Below are 19,728 nucleotides of genomic sequence, written 5' to 3' on the forward strand. Positions count from 1 at the left end.
TTTCTTCATACTGTATGTGCTTATTTGTAATTGACAAATAAGCTATACTGTATTAAATGTTCATGTTTTTACAATTATCAATGGTCATACTGTATTATCCATTGTAATGGGCGGCCATTTTATTGGTAACGATTACAATGAGCTACCACGATACCGCACAGATGTCAGAGGTATGTTGGATGTACAGAGGTATGTTGGAACGAGGTTAGACAATTTGGTTTTTATCAATGGCATTTTGATCTGGCTTCCTTGATCGCCACTGTTCAGTGGTACACGGTGCAGAGATTGTACATTTCTGAATTTCATCTACAAGTACATGTGGAATCATACATTCTGTTCAGTACTATTGTGCATATAGCCGCCTGGGCCTTGAACTATCAAGCAATTGCTAGCTTCAGACCCGTAAATCAATTCATTCTGTGTTTGAAAGCGGCTGGATCGATCACTCTTGGACCCCTGGTAATTTTTAACAGGTAGATGTTTACACTTGAGTATTTCTGTTATAGTTTGTAATTTTATACTCAACCGGTGTGACATTGACACCCGTGACTTACAGTATCTTGCAATACATTTCTTTGTACAGTACTGCATATATATATATATATATATATACATATATATATATATATATATATATTATCAGGAGTGTTTCAAAATCTTTGTTTTTGTTCAATTGTCCGAAAGTGTTTAAAAATGTTTAAAAGTATTGTAATTCCAATAGTTTTTATCTGATCAATGAATTTTTGTTTCCTAATTCATTCATTCATTCATTCATCTTCCGACCCGCTTGATCCTCACGAGGGTCGCGGGGGGTGCTGGAGCCTATCCCAGCTGTCTTTGGGCAGTAGGTGCGGACACCCTGAATCGGTTGCCAGCCAATCGCAGTGTTTCCTAATTATAAAACGCAAACAAAAAGAACTTTTAGTTGAGCTGTCAGCTATCATTTCACTGCTTTTTACTGATAAAAAAAATTCCTGTGTCCTTTTAGTACATGTATAGAGGGACTGTAAGCAGTGATGTTATCTGAGTCAAAGTTTTAGTATCATGACAACACTACAACAGTGTTGATGGTGTTATGCTTCCCCCTAATGAGCCGCCAGTTTGTGGGCCAAATGTTCCTCCCAATTATCGCAGGTCTGATTGTCATTGCCCAAGTGAGGATTGGAGCTCCCCAAGCAGAAAAAGGGAGTTCCAAGGGAACACTTTCCAGCACCCCCTCCAATGAATCTAATGAGGATGGGAACATTAGGCTGCTGTTTGGTGCCTCACCCGAAATACTGCCTTTCAAAATAGGACATTTTACAGCTGTAATTTTAATACCATGATACCACAATATTTTATCGTACATTTAGAATTTAATATCGGCCTGTGCCTCCTTCAGGGTGACAGTCAAGCCCTTCTCAAGCGCTTTTGTGTGTATACATGTATATAAGTTGAAATTGAAAGAATCCGCTTATTTACTTCAATAAGTACGGGTAGTTGCCTAGACTTTCATACAGTGGCTTGTCGCTATAACTGTATTTTTATTTCTCATTAAGCTCTCTTGGTTGTTGGGCTATTTTGATGAAGCAATTCTAAAGATCACACTTTGTCCTCTACAGCCCTATCTTGCTTGATTGTTGCCATGGCCACCGTTGTGACGACGATTACTGGACTTTCTACTTCTGCTATTGCAACCAATGGGTTTGTTCGAGGAGGTATATATTGTATTTTCAAATACCGTCCAAGCATCTACAGCATTGCAAAAAAAGAAAAGCCCGAAAAATGTATCAATTGTGTTTTGGTGCCATCCTTCCTTTTTGGGTAACTTTAATTAGAATCAGTAATGTTTTACTGTCCGTAAACTGCATTGTCTTTCTTCGTTACATGTACAGTGCAGACATAAATTTTGGTACATATTTTGATTCTTGTCTTGACTTTGTCTTAGTGTATTGTTAAGAGCATTCTTCAGAACTGTTTAACATCTGTTTATATTTATGCAACTTTGTTTAAATACGATTACGCCCCTGAAAATTGAGTTACGCTGCATGAAATAGCTGTTACTTCAAAATAGTAAATGCAATTTTGATCAAACCCTATTACAAGTCTGAAACTCCACAGTGAAATCACATGCTGATTGTTTTATTTCATATTCAATGGTGTTGTACTAAGCTAAGTAGTGGCAAATGTAAAAATCGTATCATCCTGGATGTACATGAGGAACTGAATATGGTCCCCGTTGTTCTTTCCATTAACTGTGACTGTGGCTGACGATTATTTGTAAATGTTCTTGTCTCTCTAGGTGGCGCATACTACTTGATTTCAAGAAGTCTGGGACCAGAATTTGGAGGGTCTATTGGTCTAATCTTTGCATTTGCCAATGCAGTGGCTGTGGCCATGTATGTGGTTGGCTTTGCTGAAACAGTTGTGGAACTTCTTGAGGTAAGTCTCTTCACTTTAGATGCTTCTCAAGGTGGGGGAGAAGAGGGGTAAATAAATGAAATAAATATTTTTTTATCTCATTTGCTCGAACTCTGCAGGTGTCGACATTAAGAAACATGCAACACTGAAAATTTGCAAAGCGCTTTAAACCCAGTAATATATGCTGAACTTTTGCTTTGGGGAAGGTTAACAAATATTATTCCCTTGCTTTGATAACTTTTTGAAAGAATATTATGAAGTCATTCACTGCCAGCGACATTTATTTAAATGTTGTCAATTTAAGTCGAAAACGTTTAATCCCACAGACATTGTGTATATTCATTGGGAAGAGTGAGGTAGGTTCTGCTTGTCTGTAATGACGTCAAGCTTGTAACCAATTATACTGATGACTAACAGATGCCAATTGATGGCCTCGCGGCTCAGGATTTGAATACACAAAAGGGCATTGATATGTGTGTGCGGCAGGGGCGGGTATTGGAATTGGTGTCTGGGGCCCAATTTTTAGGGAGTATTTAGGTACAGTAGGTTCAATCTGAGTTTTGGCAATCAAGCTACCATTGCAGTCGATTTAAGTATGCATGCAATATAGAGACTTCATCATTTGCATTTGGAAATCCTTTACGTGTTGAGTTTTTGATGAGCTTCAGGGCATTTTCAGATTTTAAATTGGACCCTGTCAAGTTTTCGGAATGACGGCATGGGTAGTGTTTGATTCAAAACAATATGAAAGTAGGCAATCGTGTTGATCAGTTCAGAAATCCAAGTTGAGCTCCATGAATGTCTCATTTTCCTTAAAACAGAATTCTTCTTTCATGGAAGATTAAGATATCCTTTATTTGTCCCACACTGGGGAAATGTACAGTCTACAGCAGCAAATTTGGGGGGTAGAAAGAAGAAAAACCAAGTGTTTCCATCCATCCATATTCTACCGCTTATCCAGTATACACACACACACACACACACACACACACACACAGCCATCTACCTCTGCGTCCCGCGTCCTTAACGCATAATTTTACCGCGGGACGCACAGTTCCAAATAATGTGCGTTTTTGGGATGCAATGAAATTACTCAATCAAAACAAACAAAAAAAAAACGACGGCAGGCCTGGGGATTTCACGGTAATGATCGTTACCAGGAGCATATCGTTTCCGTGGCATCATTTTGACGGTACCGCAAAATCATTTCACCATAAGTCACCGCACATGAGTTGACTCTACGCGATCGAATCTCTCCAGTGTGATGAACGCGATTTCACTGTGCCTGTATGTGTGTTTGTGGTGTGGTGTGTGAGTGTGTTTCTTCTAATTTACTTTTGTTTTGTTTTCAGTGTTGGGGGGGACAGACCAGATAACGTATGTGCGCATGCGGGTTTAATCCGCAAACTGAGGAATCGCGTGGATGAAAGTTTGAGATGGTTGCTAAAAAACTCACAAAGGTCTACTAATTACGACATTCAAGAAATGGGAATGCCAGTCAGATTTTTCGTATTAATTGTCTGAAGCGCGTATCACTGAACTCACCTGTGACGTATGCACAGAACACGAGCGTGAGATACGACGGGAGGCACGATTACCAGGCAAGTTGGTCATTACATCTATAGGCTAATCGCTATGAAAAATAATATGAAACAGTATTGGTTATTCTATAATTTACTGGTTGTAGCATAACTTTAGGAATAAAACATTCGTCACAAGGTGGAGTAATGCTCATGTTAACTGTTGAACTAATGATGACGTGGTAGATTCTTTCGTCAAATTGATAGTAGTTTACACGTGCATCGTTTTGGGAAGAGGATGTAAGCCAAGACTTACCTGTATTAATGATTACCAGTAAATTAATCTTTGCAGTGTGAGATTGGAAAAAAAATACTCAGATTTTGTGGTATGCTGTATTCATGATGCCATATGAGTACATCATATTTTGATCCATTTATTTTGTGGAATAAACCTGGAGAAGACAGCTGCTGATGTAATGTTCATTGTTAATGCACAGTCTTCAAACATTTACCCTTGAAACATACTTTTGAGTTTCAGAATTCTTGATTATGAATAGTAGTCAAAATAGAAAAATGGGTTCCCATGATGAATGTTTACGGAACCCAAAATTAGTTACCGTGGTTTCCAATTGGGCAATTCGACGGAACCAAAAAACGGTTACCATGAATTTCCGAAATCCTCAGGCCTGCTACTGAATTATTTACATTTTTGCAGCATTTGTTTATAATTGTATGGATATGTTGTTTGTGTAGTTATCATTTGCAATTGAATAAGTGGACCATTTCAGAATTCAAAATATGGGACTCTCTCAATGCATAATGGGACTCATACTTTTCTGATTAGCGAGTCTCTGGGACTCGCTGATGGTAAACTGTAAAATTATCACTGTATGTATGTATATACTGTGTACATATAAATATATATATTTTAAAAAATCCTCGTCTCACCACCCCTCGGGTGGTGTCCGTCCCTCATTCTGCTCGGGTCCTCTACCAGAGGCCAGGAAGCTTGAGGGTTCTGCGCAGTATCCTTGCTGTTCCCAGCACTGCACATTTCTGGACTGAGATGTCCGATGTTGTTCCCGGGATCTGTTGCCAACCACTCATCTAGTTTGGGGGTCACTGCCCAGAGTGCTTCAACCACCACAGGCACGACGGTCACCTTTACCTTCCAGGCTCTCTCCAGCTCCTCTCTAAGCCCTTGGTATTTCTCGAGTTTCTCGTGTTCCTTCTTTCGGATGTTTCCATCACTTGGGACCGCTACATCCACTACAACGGCTTTCCTCTGCCCTTTATCTATGATCACGATATCTGGTTGGTTCGCCATTACCATCTTGTCAGTCTGGATCTGGAAGTCCTACAGGATCTTCGCTCTGTCATTTTCCACCACCTTCGGAGGTAGTCCCCATTTTGACCTTGGGGTTTCCAGTCCATACTCTGCACAGATGTTTCGGTAGACTATGCCAGCCACCTGGTTATGGCGTTCCATGTAGGCTTTCTCTGCCAGCATCTTACACCCTGCAGTTATGTATTGGATCGTCTCAGGTGCCTCTTTGCACAACCTACACCTTGGGTCTTGTCTGGCTTGGTATATCTGGGCCTCAATGGCTCTGGTGCTCAGGGCCTGCTCCTGAGCAGCCAGGATTAGTGCCTCTGTGCTGTCCTTCAGGCCAGCCCTCTCTAGCCACTGATATGACTTCTTGAGATCGGCCACTTCAGTTATGGTCCGGTGGTACATCCTGTGTCGGGGCTTGTCTTCCAATGACGGTGCCTCTTCCAGCGCCTCATCCTCTGTTCTCTATTGTCTGAGACATTCTCTGAGTACGTCATCCGTTGGAGCCTTCTCCTTGATGTATTCATGGAGCTTTGATGTTTCATCCTGGACAGTGGCTCTTACACTCACTAGTCCCCGACCTCCTTCCTTTCGGCTTACGTACAGTCTCAGGGTGCTGGATTTGGGATGGAACCCTCCATGCATGGTTAGGAGCTTTCGGGTCTTAACGTCCGTGGTCTGAATCTCTTCCTTTGACCATCTTATTATTCCTGCAGGGTATGTGATCACTGGCAGGGCATAGCTCTTTTATTGCCTGGGTCTTATTCTTGCCATTGAGCTGGCTTCTTAGGACTTGCCTCACTCGCTGGAGGTATTTGGCTGTAGCCGCTTTCCTTGTTGCCAGTTCGAGGTTGCCATTGGCTTGTGGTATACCGAGGTACTTATAGCTGTCCTCAATGTCTGCTATTGTTCCTTCAGGGAGTGAGACCCCTTCAGTGCGGGCTACCTTTCCTCTCTTAGTCACCATTCGACTACATTTCTCAAGCCCGAATGATATCCCGATGTCGCTTCTGTAGATCCTGGTTGTGTGGATCAGGGAATCTATGTCCCTTTCGCTCTTAGCATACAGCTTTATGTCATCCATGTAGAGGAGGTGACTTATTGTAGCTCCATTTCTGAGGCGGTATCCATAGCCTGTCTTGGTGATTACTTGGCTTAGGGCAGGGGTGTCCAAACTTTTTGCCAAGGGGGCCAGATTTTATGTGGTAAAATGTCGGGGGGCCGACCTTGGCTGACATTCTTTACATTGAACAACAATATTGTTCAACAAATTTTAGTAAGCCAGTCTGTTTCACATTTCCATTTTTATTTTAATTTCAACAATCTTAAGAATATCTTTTGGTTCATTTGAAACAGGTATATCACATGCAACTGCTTATTCACATGACTTTTTCTTAAACAGAAGTCTCCTGAGTGCAAATTGATTGATTTGAAACATAAAATGTATCACCATGACTTTTCAATAGTCACAAAACGTTTGACTCGAACAACAGGGAAATGAACAAGCAATAAACATATCCACAACTGCAAGGATCATTTGAAATATGACATATCAGTCAATATAAACACGGAGTGATGTCTTGTTAACTCGTGAGTGATGCCCTCTAGTGTCTAAATGCTATTACTCATTTAGTGAATGCTATTACTCATTTAGCCACTAGAGGGAAGCAGTACTCTATGAAACATCACTCACCAGTCTACGAGACCTCAGTCAATGCAACACGTGTTCCATTGCGCCCAACCTGCGGGCCAGACGGCACTGACTTTATGACAGGGGCCGAGGGCCGGATGAAATTCGACCGCGGGCCGTATTTGGCCCGCGGGCCGGACTTTGGACATGCCTGGCTTAGGGGGTCCTATGCAGAACAGCAGTGGGGAGAGTGCATCACCTTGGTATATGCCACATTTGATGGACACTTGGGTAAGTGGCTTGCCATTGGCTTCAAGTGTGGTTTTACACATCCTCATTGAGTTCGCAACGAAGGCTCTTAGGGTCATGTTCACCTTATACAACTCCAAGCATTCAGTGCTCCATGTATGTAGCATCGAGTCATAGGCTTTCTTGTAATCAATCCAAGCTGTGCACAGGTTGGTACATCGGGACCTGCAGTCGTGTGCGACTGTTCTGTCAACCAGGAGTTGATGTTTGGCTCCTCTAGTATCTCTACCAATGCCCTTCTGTGCTTCGTTCATGTATTGATCCATGTGTCCACTTATCTTAGCCGCAATGATGCCTGACATGAGCTTCCATGTTGTGGAGAGACAGGTTATTGGTCGATAGTTGGATGGGACTGCACCCTTCGAGGGATCCTTCATGATTAGGAACGTTCGCCCTTCGGTTAGCCATTCTGGGTGAGTCCCATCCCTCAGCAGCTGGTTCATTTGTACTGCTAGGCGCTCATGGACTGCTGTGAGTTTCTTTAGCCAGTAGGTGTGGACCATGTCCAGGCCTGGTGCTGTCCAGTTCTTCATATCTGAGACTCTTTCCTGTATGTCTGCCACTGTGATGGTAACTGGGTTCTGTTCAGGGAGGTTGCTGTGCTCCTCTATCAGGATCACCTGCCATTGTGCTCTGCTGTTATGTGAAACCTCCTTCTCCCATATGCCTTTCCAGTACCTTTCAGTTTCCATTCTTGATGGGTCAGCTCTGTTGTTAGGACCCTGCCACTGAGCGTACACTTTCGCAGGTTGTGTTGCGAAGAGCCTGTTTATTCGTCTGGCCTCATTCTCTTTCGTGTACCGCTTTAGGCGGCTGGACAAGGCTTGGAGCCTTTGTTTGGCAGTTTCGAGTGCTTTAGATATGGTCATCTGGATGTACCTCTCGGGTATCGATTACAATGGGTATCGGGTATCGGCCTTTTCATCACACCTCTCTGGCCCTCCGTCAATTGACTCGCATCTTTCCGGGCTGCCTTGATCCTAGCCTCCAACCGTCTTTTCCATGGTGGGTAATGTATCTCATGGCTTCCATGGTTGCTCTTATAGCCAAGAGTCTCTAGGATCACTGATGCTGAAGCATATATCAGCTCATTGGTTTCTGTGATCGTTACGGTAGGGATCGCCCTCAGTGCTGCATTCACACTTTCTATGAGACTTTCAGATGGTACTTCACATAGCCGTTGTTATCGGTTTCGAGGTTGACCAGCTTTCATTCTCGCCATGATCTCTGACTAGGGTTGCTTGAGTAGTAGCATTCCAACAGAGCCATGTTATTGCATCTCGCCCATCTCCGCTTTGTTCCAATAGCCCATTTTTCATCAAGGTGCGCTGGTTCCCCAGCACCTGACGCAGACCTTGTTTGGCTGGGCGACGTCTGAGCCGGCATGTCATTCGTTTTACTGTCTCTCATCATTGTATGAGGGAGGCATTAGCGTGAAGGATCTTGCCCAAGGACCCACACAGGTTGGTGTTATGTGCTCATTTTTGCCCCAAGCGGGATTGGAACCATCGTCTCCTGTATGCCAAAAATATATATATATATAGAGAGAGACAGACAGACAGACAGACAGACAGACAGACAGACAGACAGAAAAAGAAAGAAATATATATTAGCCTGTTAACTAGCGTAGCTCACACGTACTATTTTAAAGTGCTTCCCTCGGCCCTCCTAGGTTCCTATTCTTTGCCCGTGCCCTCGGTGAATTGTACATGAATCAAACTCTGAATGAGAATAATGACGATGAAAGATGGACTGCAACAGCTCTGATCACAAGCTGCAATTGCAGACTGCTGAGAGCTAATAACTTCCGGGGACGTAATCACGCGCCATCGTAAATTCAAGATTTACCTGCTTTATTTTATTTTTTTAAATATTTTTTTGTGAAATTGAGACTGATAGGATGATTAGGGTGCAGTGCACATTAACACATAAAATATATTACTAACATGTACAAAGACACACAAATGGTTGTTTTGTTTTTTTTCTCCTCGACACTCCTCGGATCACCTTGGCACGTCTTAGATCTACCGGTAGATCAGGATCGACGTAATGGGCACCCCTGCTCTACGCCAATTTAGCACTGACTTATCACTGCTATCTGCCACTCCTCGTGTTGTGTCGTCACACGATGACGCTGGAGTGTCCTCTCCAGGGCACAAGCCTGGGCAAGTGTGTATTGAGGACCTGGCTTTGCCCATGTGCTAGATCCCCCCTCTCCACGCCGTTGATGTTATCCAAGGGAAGGGCGGGCCCAAGCAGCTTGGCATCGACGTCGTCTCAGGAGTTGCCCGGATGCTGAGAGAGTTTCCCAACGCACCGCCTCAGAGACTCCAACTCCGGATTTGGCCTCTGGGTTTACTCCCGAAGGAAGATTGCCGACCAAGGCTAAGGAGCTCCTCCAACCCCACTAGATTTCCTGCTGGTCTTTGGAACGGCACCGCTGTCAACTTTGGCAGCAACAAATGTGTAGTATCTGTGGCCAGTGGATGCAGCTGGTCTGCTCGCAGCTGAACTTTTACCTCAAGCTGCATCCACATTGTCAGTGGCCGTCCTCTTATTGCGACTTCCACTGAGGGTTGCAGGCCTGGTACCATTTGTCGCTGACGTTGCAGTCACACTCGACGCAGTCCGGGATGGGCCACTTCCTGTGGGCCTCTTATGGAGCACCCTGGTGAGGGTCTTGAGGTGGACACAACAATCGTGACGCTCACTCGTCTTTTGGGCACCGCCCCCACTGCAGATGATTTGGCTGCGGTTTTACCACCCGAGGTTTGTATTGTTGGTCGAAGACTGCGCGTGATTTACAGGGTAATGGGAGGCAACAACTTCGAGTTTGACTTAGTGGTGCAGTTCCCCGTTTGTCTTGGCGACATCTGCGGGTGAAATATCATTCTAGTTTTCACTACAACCTGGCGACCCCACAGAGGCTCCTTCCACTTCCATGGCTCCTTGAGGCTCCCCTCTCCAAGATCATCCATGTTCTCTTTCAATCGGCGACTCGGGAAGAAGCACATAGTCGCTCCTTTCATGGGCTTGACTAGAGCCGTGTCGAAGGAGGGGTCAATTTCTCCGTCCGGCGTAACAATAGAGACGTGCCCTTCCCTCCATGTTTAAACAGCGGCATTGGGCGGCAGGCTTGCCCAGCCTGGCTCATAACGGATGCGGTCGGGGCGGGAGACAGGTAGCATATATGCAACTGGTATAGGTGGCTGTGCTATTTACAATTGTTACTGGTTTTGGATGAAGGAAATCACGTTACAAAACATGACATTTTATAGAACTTGTGTGCTCAGTGCTACGATTTGTGCATTCACTTGTCGTCTTACTCATGCTTTACTGTATGTATTTTACCTCAACCAGAGTATGACAGTTTTATTATTTAGTTTCTTGATAATCATATAAAGTACAGATGCCCAAAGTCAAGGCCAAGGGGCCAGATCCAGCCTGTCACATCATTTCATTTGGCCCGCAAAAGCAAGTCATGCGTTAACTTCCTTGTCCATTACTAAAATCTGTATCAACATTTTAAATTGCCAAGTGTAATAAGTAACAATGAGATTTTGAGAACATTGAGAATGTTTTCTTTGTGCAGTAATTTGAACAATAACTGAACAAACTTCTGTCCTTTACTTCTGATTTCAAAACTCAATTTTTGCTTCCGGGGTGAGAGGACGTGGGCGTGTATGTCGCTGCTTCTCATTCCGAGCTCTACTAAACTTTGATCTTCCTTCTGATTTTTCTGTTTTGGACTGTTTCGACTGTGGGTACTGTGATTGATGCAATCATCACTTCATCCGATCAATCAAACCCCATCGTAACATAGTCCACGGGCTAACACCGTAGCTTATGCTAACCAGCTGTCACTTCACCGGATTTCCTCCCTCAACATGGGGCGCAAAAACCTCTTCGCCGCCTTTGGCTTACTTTGGATACGCCTGACGTTCTGCCATCTTCCAGTGGCAGCACTGCTGCACTATTCTGTCGTGGATCTTCTCCGGATCCGGTGGATTGCACCAGGGTCTCCGACATCGGAGCTGCACCATCATCCAGAAATCGCTCGGCTGCCTCGACGTCACTACATTCACCGCAGGTCACACAGACATGTCGAGTACAGAAATTTCGGCTCAATCAACTCGGCCTGGTCCACTTCTCAACGCCCTCCCAGAAACTCCGGCCACAACGTCAACCATCGTGCATTAGCCCGCCTGGCTAGGTCGGCTAACAGCACTGCCGCCGTCAAACACGACACCTCCACCGTCAACTTTGGTCTGCTGAACATCCGCTCACTCATGAGCAAAGGACACCTCATCCAAGATGTCCTCGCCGACCACAAACTCGACTTTTTTAACAGAAACCTAGCTAGAGACGAACGACTTCACTGCACTGAATGACTCAACTCCTCCCGGCTTTGTTTACATCTGCCGTCTCCATGGGAACGGCCGTGGAGGAGGCCTCGCGGTAATCCACCGCGAGAAGTGGAAAGTTCTGCCTGTCTCCGTTCCTGCATCAAGCTCTTTTGAATGTCTGGTTTTTATGCTGCCTGGACCCTCGCCAACCATCATCGCTACAGTTTATCGCCCCCCGTAGCCACATTTTGATTTTATCAATGAATTTTCCAGCCTAACCACACACTTATCCACTCTCTCACCAAATTTAATTTTGCGGGGAGATTTCAATATTCACATGGACAACCTCGACCTGCCGCTCACCAGGACTTCACTTCATGGGATACGTTGTCTTATCGACTTCCCCACCCACATCAAAGGCCACACATTGGACTTGGTTTGCTGCTCTGGTCTCTCCCCCTCCAAGTCCACTGCTGATGTACTTCCTGTAACCGACTATTTCCTCCTCCTTTTTAACACCGTACTCCGCCTTTCTACAATCAAAACCCCCCACATCATTTATTTTCGTAACACCAAAAATATCAACATTGACACCTTCTGCTCCATTATCGACCGTTCCCTGCCCTCAGACACTCTTTCAAACCCAGATGACCTCATTGCTCACTACAATACCTGCCTCACAAACATTCTCAATTCTCTTCTCCCCCTGAAAACCCGGACTGTTTCATTCTCTACATCTGCCCCCTAGTTTACACCTGCTCTTTGGTCCATGAAATAAAAAAAACGGCAACTTGAGCGACTCTACAAGAAAACCGGTCTTACCATCCACAAGGACATGTACACCACCCATATCACTCAATACAAGGACCAAATTGCACAACCAAATCCAGCGACTACTCCGGCCTCATCCTCTGTAATGAAGGAAACTCAAGAACTCTCCTCTCTGTCATGAACAAAATCCTTCAGCCATCAAATTCTATCCCCCTCCACCTGTACTCCACAGCAACCTGCAACTCCATATTGGAGTACTTCAACAACAAAATCCTCAAGATCCATCATCACCTCCATCAAAAACTGCCAGCTCCTTCCCCACCTGAACCTCCTTCTCCTTGTAATTTCTTCTCTAGTTTTGTCACACCCACAACTGTTGAAATATCCAACTTCATTCACAAATCCAAGCCCACCACATGTCAGCTCGATCTCCTTCATCTCCCATCAAATCCTGCCACCCTTCCCTGCTTCCTTTCATATCTGCCATTATCCACTCCTCACTCTCTTCTGGAATTGTCCCCTCACTTTTCAAAATCGCGACTGTTACCCCCATACTGAAAAAACACGGCTCAGACCCCAATAACTGCGATTACCTCTGCCCCATCTCCAACCTTCCATTTATCTCCAAAATTCTTGAAAAAACGGTTGCTGCTCAACTCCACTCTCACCTATCCCTCCACTCTCTTTATTAACCAGTTTGATTTCCGCCCTCGCCACAGCACAGAGACTGCTCTAATCCGAATTGTTAACGATCTCCTCATCGCATCTGAATCTGGTTTAGTTTCATCCTCATCCTCCTAGACCTGAGTGCCGCCTTTGACACAATCTCTCACCCTATCCTCCTCAATAGACTCTCCTCCATTGGTCTTTCCCACACTCCCCTCAGTTGGTTTCACTCCTACCTCACCGGCTGCACTCAGTTTGTCCAGCTCAAATCCTTCCATTCAAAGCCCTCCCCAGTCACCTCAGGTGTACCCCAGGGATTTGTGTTCGGGCCCCTTCTCTTCATCATGTACCTCCTGCCTATTGGTCATATCCTGCGCAAATTTAATATCCACTTCCACTGTTTTGCTGATGACACCCAGTTCTACCTTTTCTGTAAGCCAAACTCCATTCTCCCACCCTCCTCCCTCACCTCTTGCCTCTCTGAACTCAAAACATGGTTCACAACAAACTTTCTAATGAAATTTGACTAAAACTGAAACCCTCCTTCTTGGCACCAAATCCACTTTATCTAAAGTAAACAGTTTCTCCCTCAACATTGACATCTCCTCAGTGTCCCCCTCCCTTCAGGTTAATAATCTGGGTGTCATCCTTGATAGCATGCTCACCTTCCACTCACATATCAACACCATCACCAGCACCGTTTATTTCCACCTCCTATATTAACAGACTTCGCCCTTCCTTCACCTCCTGCACCACTGCTATTCTTGTCCTCAGTCTTGCCACATCCCGCCTAGATTACTGCAACGCTCTCCTCTTCGGCCTACCTGAAAAGTCCCTCCATAAAATCCAGATGGTTCAAAACGCCTCTGCTCGCATCATTACAAAAACACTCTCCCAGCAGCACGTCACCCCTGTCCTTCAGCAGCTTCACTGGCTCCCTGTCCAATACCGCATCAACTACAAACTGCTCCTATATCCAAACATGGCCATCCACAACCTGACCCCTCCCTACCTGTCCGACCTTCTTCAGGTGTGCAGTATACCCCCACTCGCTCCCTTAGATCCTCATCCGCCCTCTGCCTGTCAGTGCCCCCTGCACGCCTGAGCACCATGGGAGCCAGAGCCTTCAGTTGCGCTGCTCCAAAGCTCTGGAACAGTCTACCTCTGGACCTCCAAAACACACCTCTCTCCACTTTCAAGTCTCGTTTAAAAACGCACCTGTTCAGGACTGCCTACAATACTTAATTCTTCCACTTCCCATGTCTTGTGATTTTATGTCCTGTTTTTATATAATATTTCTCTTATCTATTTTTATATTGTATTTCATATAGTCGTCTTTGTTTCAGCACTCCCTTTCAAATGTCTTTCGCTTATTTGGAAACCGTACTTAACATCAAGAACAGATTTAATGTCTTTGTATTTCAAGCCAATTTCAAAGTAAAATTTAATATAATTTTACTGACGAACGGTTGAACACGCTCTATAATTGTTGTTTTCGGTTACACGTACGATGACCCGGAAGTACGTACGATGACCCGGAAGCACGTCAACAAGCATTAAAAATAAATAAATAAAGATTGCGAGATCTCGCAATACTTTGGAATACTTTGCGAGATCTCGCAAAACTTTGGAAGACTATGCGAGATCTCGCAAAATTTTATTTTTTTTCCTTCCATGTCCCCTTAGGGGCACCGTATGTAATACATGTTAGAAATCGATTTTTACCATTACATGTACTGTACTTTTGAATGATGGCACCTGCCAATAGTCTGATTACTTGTACCGTTAAATTTAAATGGAAATTCAGTGTATTTATGACCGTATCTTCTGGGTGAGCCTATTGTGTTGTTTCATGTGTAAAAACAAAGCACGCTAATTTAAGGTCATTTATTGTGTCTTAATTAGAGTTGATTACTGTTATTTCATTCAGAACAATACCAATACTGGGCAATATTGGAATGTGCATAATCTTGTTTTGTATAGTTTGTGTGTTTATGTATTTGCACGATTTTAAAAAAGTTACACCAGTGACCCAGTGTAGTAATTTGTAGTTTTATTCACTGACTTTTACCCTTAAGTAATTGATTGGAGAACTATTTTTTACTCTGCAGAGTAGAACTTGATTTTTGAATAATTATCAAACATCCTACTGACAGGCTCAACAATTTAGTAGTTTGCAGTAAGCACAAGTTTCCTCTGCTCTGATAGCTTTTGTCAGTTAAGAATTTGAATGGGCCTCAATTCTTGGTTGTGTCAGCTTTCACAATCCAGCCATAAGGCAATTTGAAAAACACAAATTCAATTCGTACCCATATGTTTTCATGCAGATTTTATAAAGGAAGGCCCTGATTAAAAACTAAAACAAAATGCATAACATTCTTGATGAATATTTTAATTGCTCTCATCTTTCAGAGTGTGGATGCCATCATGACAGACGAAATCAATGACATTCGAATTATAGGCACCATTACTGTAATCCTTCTCCTGGGCATATCTGTTGCGGGAATGGAATGGGAAGCAAAGGTATGAGTCTTGTCCAATCTTTCATACTTGGAAAGCCTGCATGAACTGTGTACAATTCTCAGGAGATGTGATTTGCATTTTTACCTCCCCTCCCCCCCCAAAAAATCAGACTTTATGAAGCTAAACATAATTGGTGGATTTTCTCCTTTTAGGCCCAGATCTTCTTGCTCTTTGTACTCATCACAGCAATCATCAACTACTTCATTGGAACATTTATTCCTGTTCAGTCAAAGAAATCTACAGGTTTCTTTGGCTATGACGGTATTCCATTTTGTTTTTATATGAAGCTACTGACAGGCAATGATGGAACATTTGTGGAGATGAATAAAATTGCATTTGTCATTCTACTCTGATCCACTGCTGACTCATTGTTGATCATAATGATTATTGATAGTCTTCTTTTTGTAACATGCTTTTTTGTGTTCTCTTAGGTTCTATCATGTGGGAGAACATGGGTCCTGACTTCAGAGAAGAAACGTTCTTTTCTGTCTTTGCCATATTTTTCCCTGCAGCTACTGGTATCCTAGCTGGGGCCAACATTTCTGGAGACCTTGCAGTAAGTCAACAGTTTTCAAATCTATATTTTTTTTAGTAGCCAGGTTGACATAAGAAGTGGAGACTCGTGACCGACAGTATGGTTTCATGCCTGGAAAGAGCACGAAAGTTGCTACATTTGCACTGAAAATGCTGATGGAGAAATCTGGAATGGCAATATGTTAGACCAGTCCAAGACATGTATCAGTGCAGTAAAACAGCGGTGAGGTGAGCTGCCAGAGTAACGCAAGACTTTGATGTGACAGTGGGGCTGCATGAAGGATTGGCTCAGAGACATTTCTTATGTGATATGGTAATGGTCAGATTGTCAGATGAGGTCGGACTGGAGTCTCCGTGGACGATGATGTTTGCGGATCATATTGTGTTTTGCGGTGGAAGTACGGAGCAGGTGAAGAGAAACTCGAGTGGTAGTAGTAAATGATGGAAAGATGAGAATTGTTGGTAAGTCAGAGCAAGAGGGAAAAGGAAGACTAAAGAGTAGACTCATGGATATGGTGAAGGAAGTCTTACAGACAGCAAGAGTGAGAGAAGGAAATGCAGTCGAAATGCAGTCGAAATGGGGAGATGGTGTGGAGAATGATAAGCTGTACAGCGTTAAGATGAAAGAAAAGAAGATATCCAGGGAAGCCCCCCCCCAAAAAAACTTTTCGAAGTCGAATAATTTTGGCAAATCTTGTTGAAGTATCGTTTTTCTCATAGTTTGGATGCGACTTCTACGCTGGAGCGACTAATGTGTGAAATAAACATATTCTCATCATTTCACGTTATTTTGACATTATACCGCAAGAGGGTGCTCTAGGTCTGTGTTGACACTTTCCACATTGGCGGTAACTGATAAAAACAACTATGAGTCTGATGTAAATTACGTAGAAGAGGAAGCGCTGTGTCTTCTACCTCCGGAGTTGACGGAGTTTTTTTAAAGTGACACTGAGGTCAAGATTTCATTGGATTTAGGAGTCACACTGATGGTGTGGTAAACTTGTTAGCATGTTCTTTATGCTATAGTGATCTGAATAACTCTTAGTATGTTACGTGAACAGACCAGGCATGTTCTCAGTTGGTTGTTTATGAGTCACGTAACGTGAGCATATTGTACACTTATTCAGCCTGTTATTCTCTATTTTTATTTTTATTTGCCTTTCAAGATGACATATCTGTTCTTGATGTTGGATTTTATCAAATGAATTCACCCTAAAATGCGACTTATACTTCTCCCCTCCATCCATTTTCCGATCCGCTTATCCTCACAAGGGTCGCGTGACGTGCTGGAGCCTATCCCAGTTGTCTTCAGGGAGTAGGACGGGTACACCCTGAACTGGTTGCCAGCCAATCGCACGGCACACAGACAAACAACAATCGCACGGACACACTCACACCTAGGGACAATTTTGAGTGTTCCACTAACTTGCCATGCATATTTTTGGAATGTGGGAAGAAACTGGAGTACCAGGAGGAAACCCACGCAGGCACGTGGAGAACATGCAAACACGGCACATGAAGGCTGAAGTCGGAATCAAACCTTGCACACTGCACTGTGAGGTCGATGCGCAAACCAATAGACCACCGGGCCGCCCACTTATACTCCAGTGCGACTTGTTTTTTCCCCTTCTTTATTGTGCATTTTATTAGTGCTGTCAAGAGATTTTAAAAAATGTGAGATTAATTAATTCTGATCTGTGAATAATTGATCTAAATTAATTTTAATCTCATCTAAAAATGAGGAAAAAAATGTGTATTTTTGTTTCAGATTCATTACATTATTGAGCGGAGGCAGATCAAAAGATTCACATCACCAAAAAGTGGTATAAAGTATTTTATTTTTAAACAGACTTGAACGGATGCAGTCCAATCCATTTACTTTCTTCTGTATTTGAAACTAATCCCAAAATCCTACCTGCAATCTTTAGTTTCGACCACCAGGGGAAATATTACTGTTTTGTTTTTGTAAATCTCCAAATAATTACAAAATAAAAATAAAAGAAAGCACCAGGTCCATAAAAAATGCTTAGGTTAACATATCAAAAACAGTAAGAACACTTTTTTTTTTTTTTTTAGCAAAAGTACCGTATTTTCCGCACTATAGGGCACACCAAAAAGTATTTTTCTTAAAAGCTCACCAAGTGCCTTAAAATCCGGTGCATCTTGTGTATGGTCATTATGGTAATACGTCGACTTCAAGATGGCTCCTTCCTGGAGACATGCTACCAATGTTATAACTTGCTGTTGGTTCAGTGAACTGTGTCACTGCTTTATTAAATAAGTTTGTGTTGCAGCTCCGAAAAAAAGGATAGCTGTGGTGTTAATTTTTTAAAACGGTCTCAACAAATACAGGTACGTCTTTGTCGGTCTCTGTGTTTTGTTCCGTTCGACTCGAGAGGCGTTCAAGACTGCCACCAAAAACATAAACTAACAATTACTTCAATGAAACAACAAAAATTTAAAATAATACATCAAAACTGAAAAGCAAGCGAGGATATCACCAAATAAATTCTATCGGCCCCCCCTACAGAATTTATATTGTGATTTCATCATTTGTGAATACACAACAAAGGAATAAATAACTACAACTGACATGTTGATGTGATATTTTAACTTCAAGATGGCGCCGTGAGAGTGGCTGCCTTTCCACCAACTCCCATTTATTTTGTTCTTCTACTTCTTCCTCTCATAACTTTGCTGCTGTGAAGTGGGAATTTCTCCATTGTGAGACTATTAAAGGTTTTCTTATTTTATCTTATCTGATCGTACTCTTGGAGCTACAATAAAGGGAATGCCAGTGTGTTTTTTGGAGGCGGTCATGAACACCTCTCGTGTTGACCAGAAGAAAAGAAGGGAAGAAGATGGACAAAGACGCACCTGTATCTGTTGGAAAAAATGAGAGCTGTGGTTGTGGGTTTTCTTTTTTTAATGCAGACTTTATTAATGGTTTTCACAGTTTGAACAAATACAGGTACAGTACGTCTTTCGGCCTTCTCTTCCGTTCCACTCGAGAGGCTTTCATGGCCGCCTCCGAAAAACGTAAATTAATTCTTACTTCAATGAAACCACGAAGAAAATCAAGCGAGGAAATCACAAAATAAATTCTGTAGTGGAGGATATAGAATTTATTTTGTGATTTCCTCGCTTGATTTTCTGTTTTGATGCATTATTTTCAATTTTCGTAGTTTCATTTAAGTACAGTAATAGTTAATTTACATTTTTCAGAGGCGGTCGTGAATGCCTCTCAAGTTCAACGGACGCCTCTCGAATTAAATGTAGCACCATCTAGTGGAGGCATTGAAGATTGCACCTTTTCATGCGAAGCATCTAATGTATGAATTTTTTTTTGCAAAATAGCCATTCATTGAAGGTGCGCCCCATAATGCAGTGACTCTTTTAGTGTGGAAATTACGGTACTGAACACGGAACTTGCTTCAGATAAATAAAACAAACCCTTAAAAGCACAGGCTGTAAGTTAGCACTTGAGAAATAACACTGTTCATCATGACAAAATAACGTCAATATCCACCACTTCTAATAGGCTACAGAAAACACAGCAGCAATGCTGACTTCATGCATGGGATGCGGGGTGTTCTCTTCGAGTTTAGTTTGGCGAAGAGCTTTGCTATGGCTCCCTCGATTGCTAATGCTTTCGGTCGTAACGTTAGCCACGGTTGCATTCGCGACTGGGTGCTT

General features: G+C 43.1%; 1 protein-coding gene across 2 annotated transcripts in view; it reads left to right on the plus strand.

Moving 5' to 3' along the window:
• slc12a2 (solute carrier family 12 member 2) overlaps nucleotides 1-19,728 on the plus strand; it is a 111,349-nt gene that overhangs the window by 50,154 nt on the left and 41,467 nt on the right. For both annotated transcript variants that reach the window (XM_052050062.1, XM_052050063.1), the window contains exons 4-8: nucleotides 1,602-1,697; nucleotides 2,282-2,421; nucleotides 15,388-15,498; nucleotides 15,651-15,759; nucleotides 15,930-16,054. In XM_052050062.1, coding sequence (XP_051906022.1) covers nucleotides 1,602-1,697; nucleotides 2,282-2,421; nucleotides 15,388-15,498; nucleotides 15,651-15,759; nucleotides 15,930-16,054 — 581 coding nt within the window. The remainder of the gene's footprint in view (nucleotides 1-1,601; nucleotides 1,698-2,281; nucleotides 2,422-15,387; nucleotides 15,499-15,650; nucleotides 15,760-15,929; nucleotides 16,055-19,728) is intronic.

This window comes from Hippocampus zosterae, chromosome 18 (assembly GCF_025434085.1).
Source record: "Hippocampus zosterae strain Florida chromosome 18, ASM2543408v3, whole genome shotgun sequence".
In the NCBI taxonomy this organism is placed as follows: domain Eukaryota; kingdom Metazoa; phylum Chordata; class Actinopteri; order Syngnathiformes; family Syngnathidae; genus Hippocampus; species Hippocampus zosterae.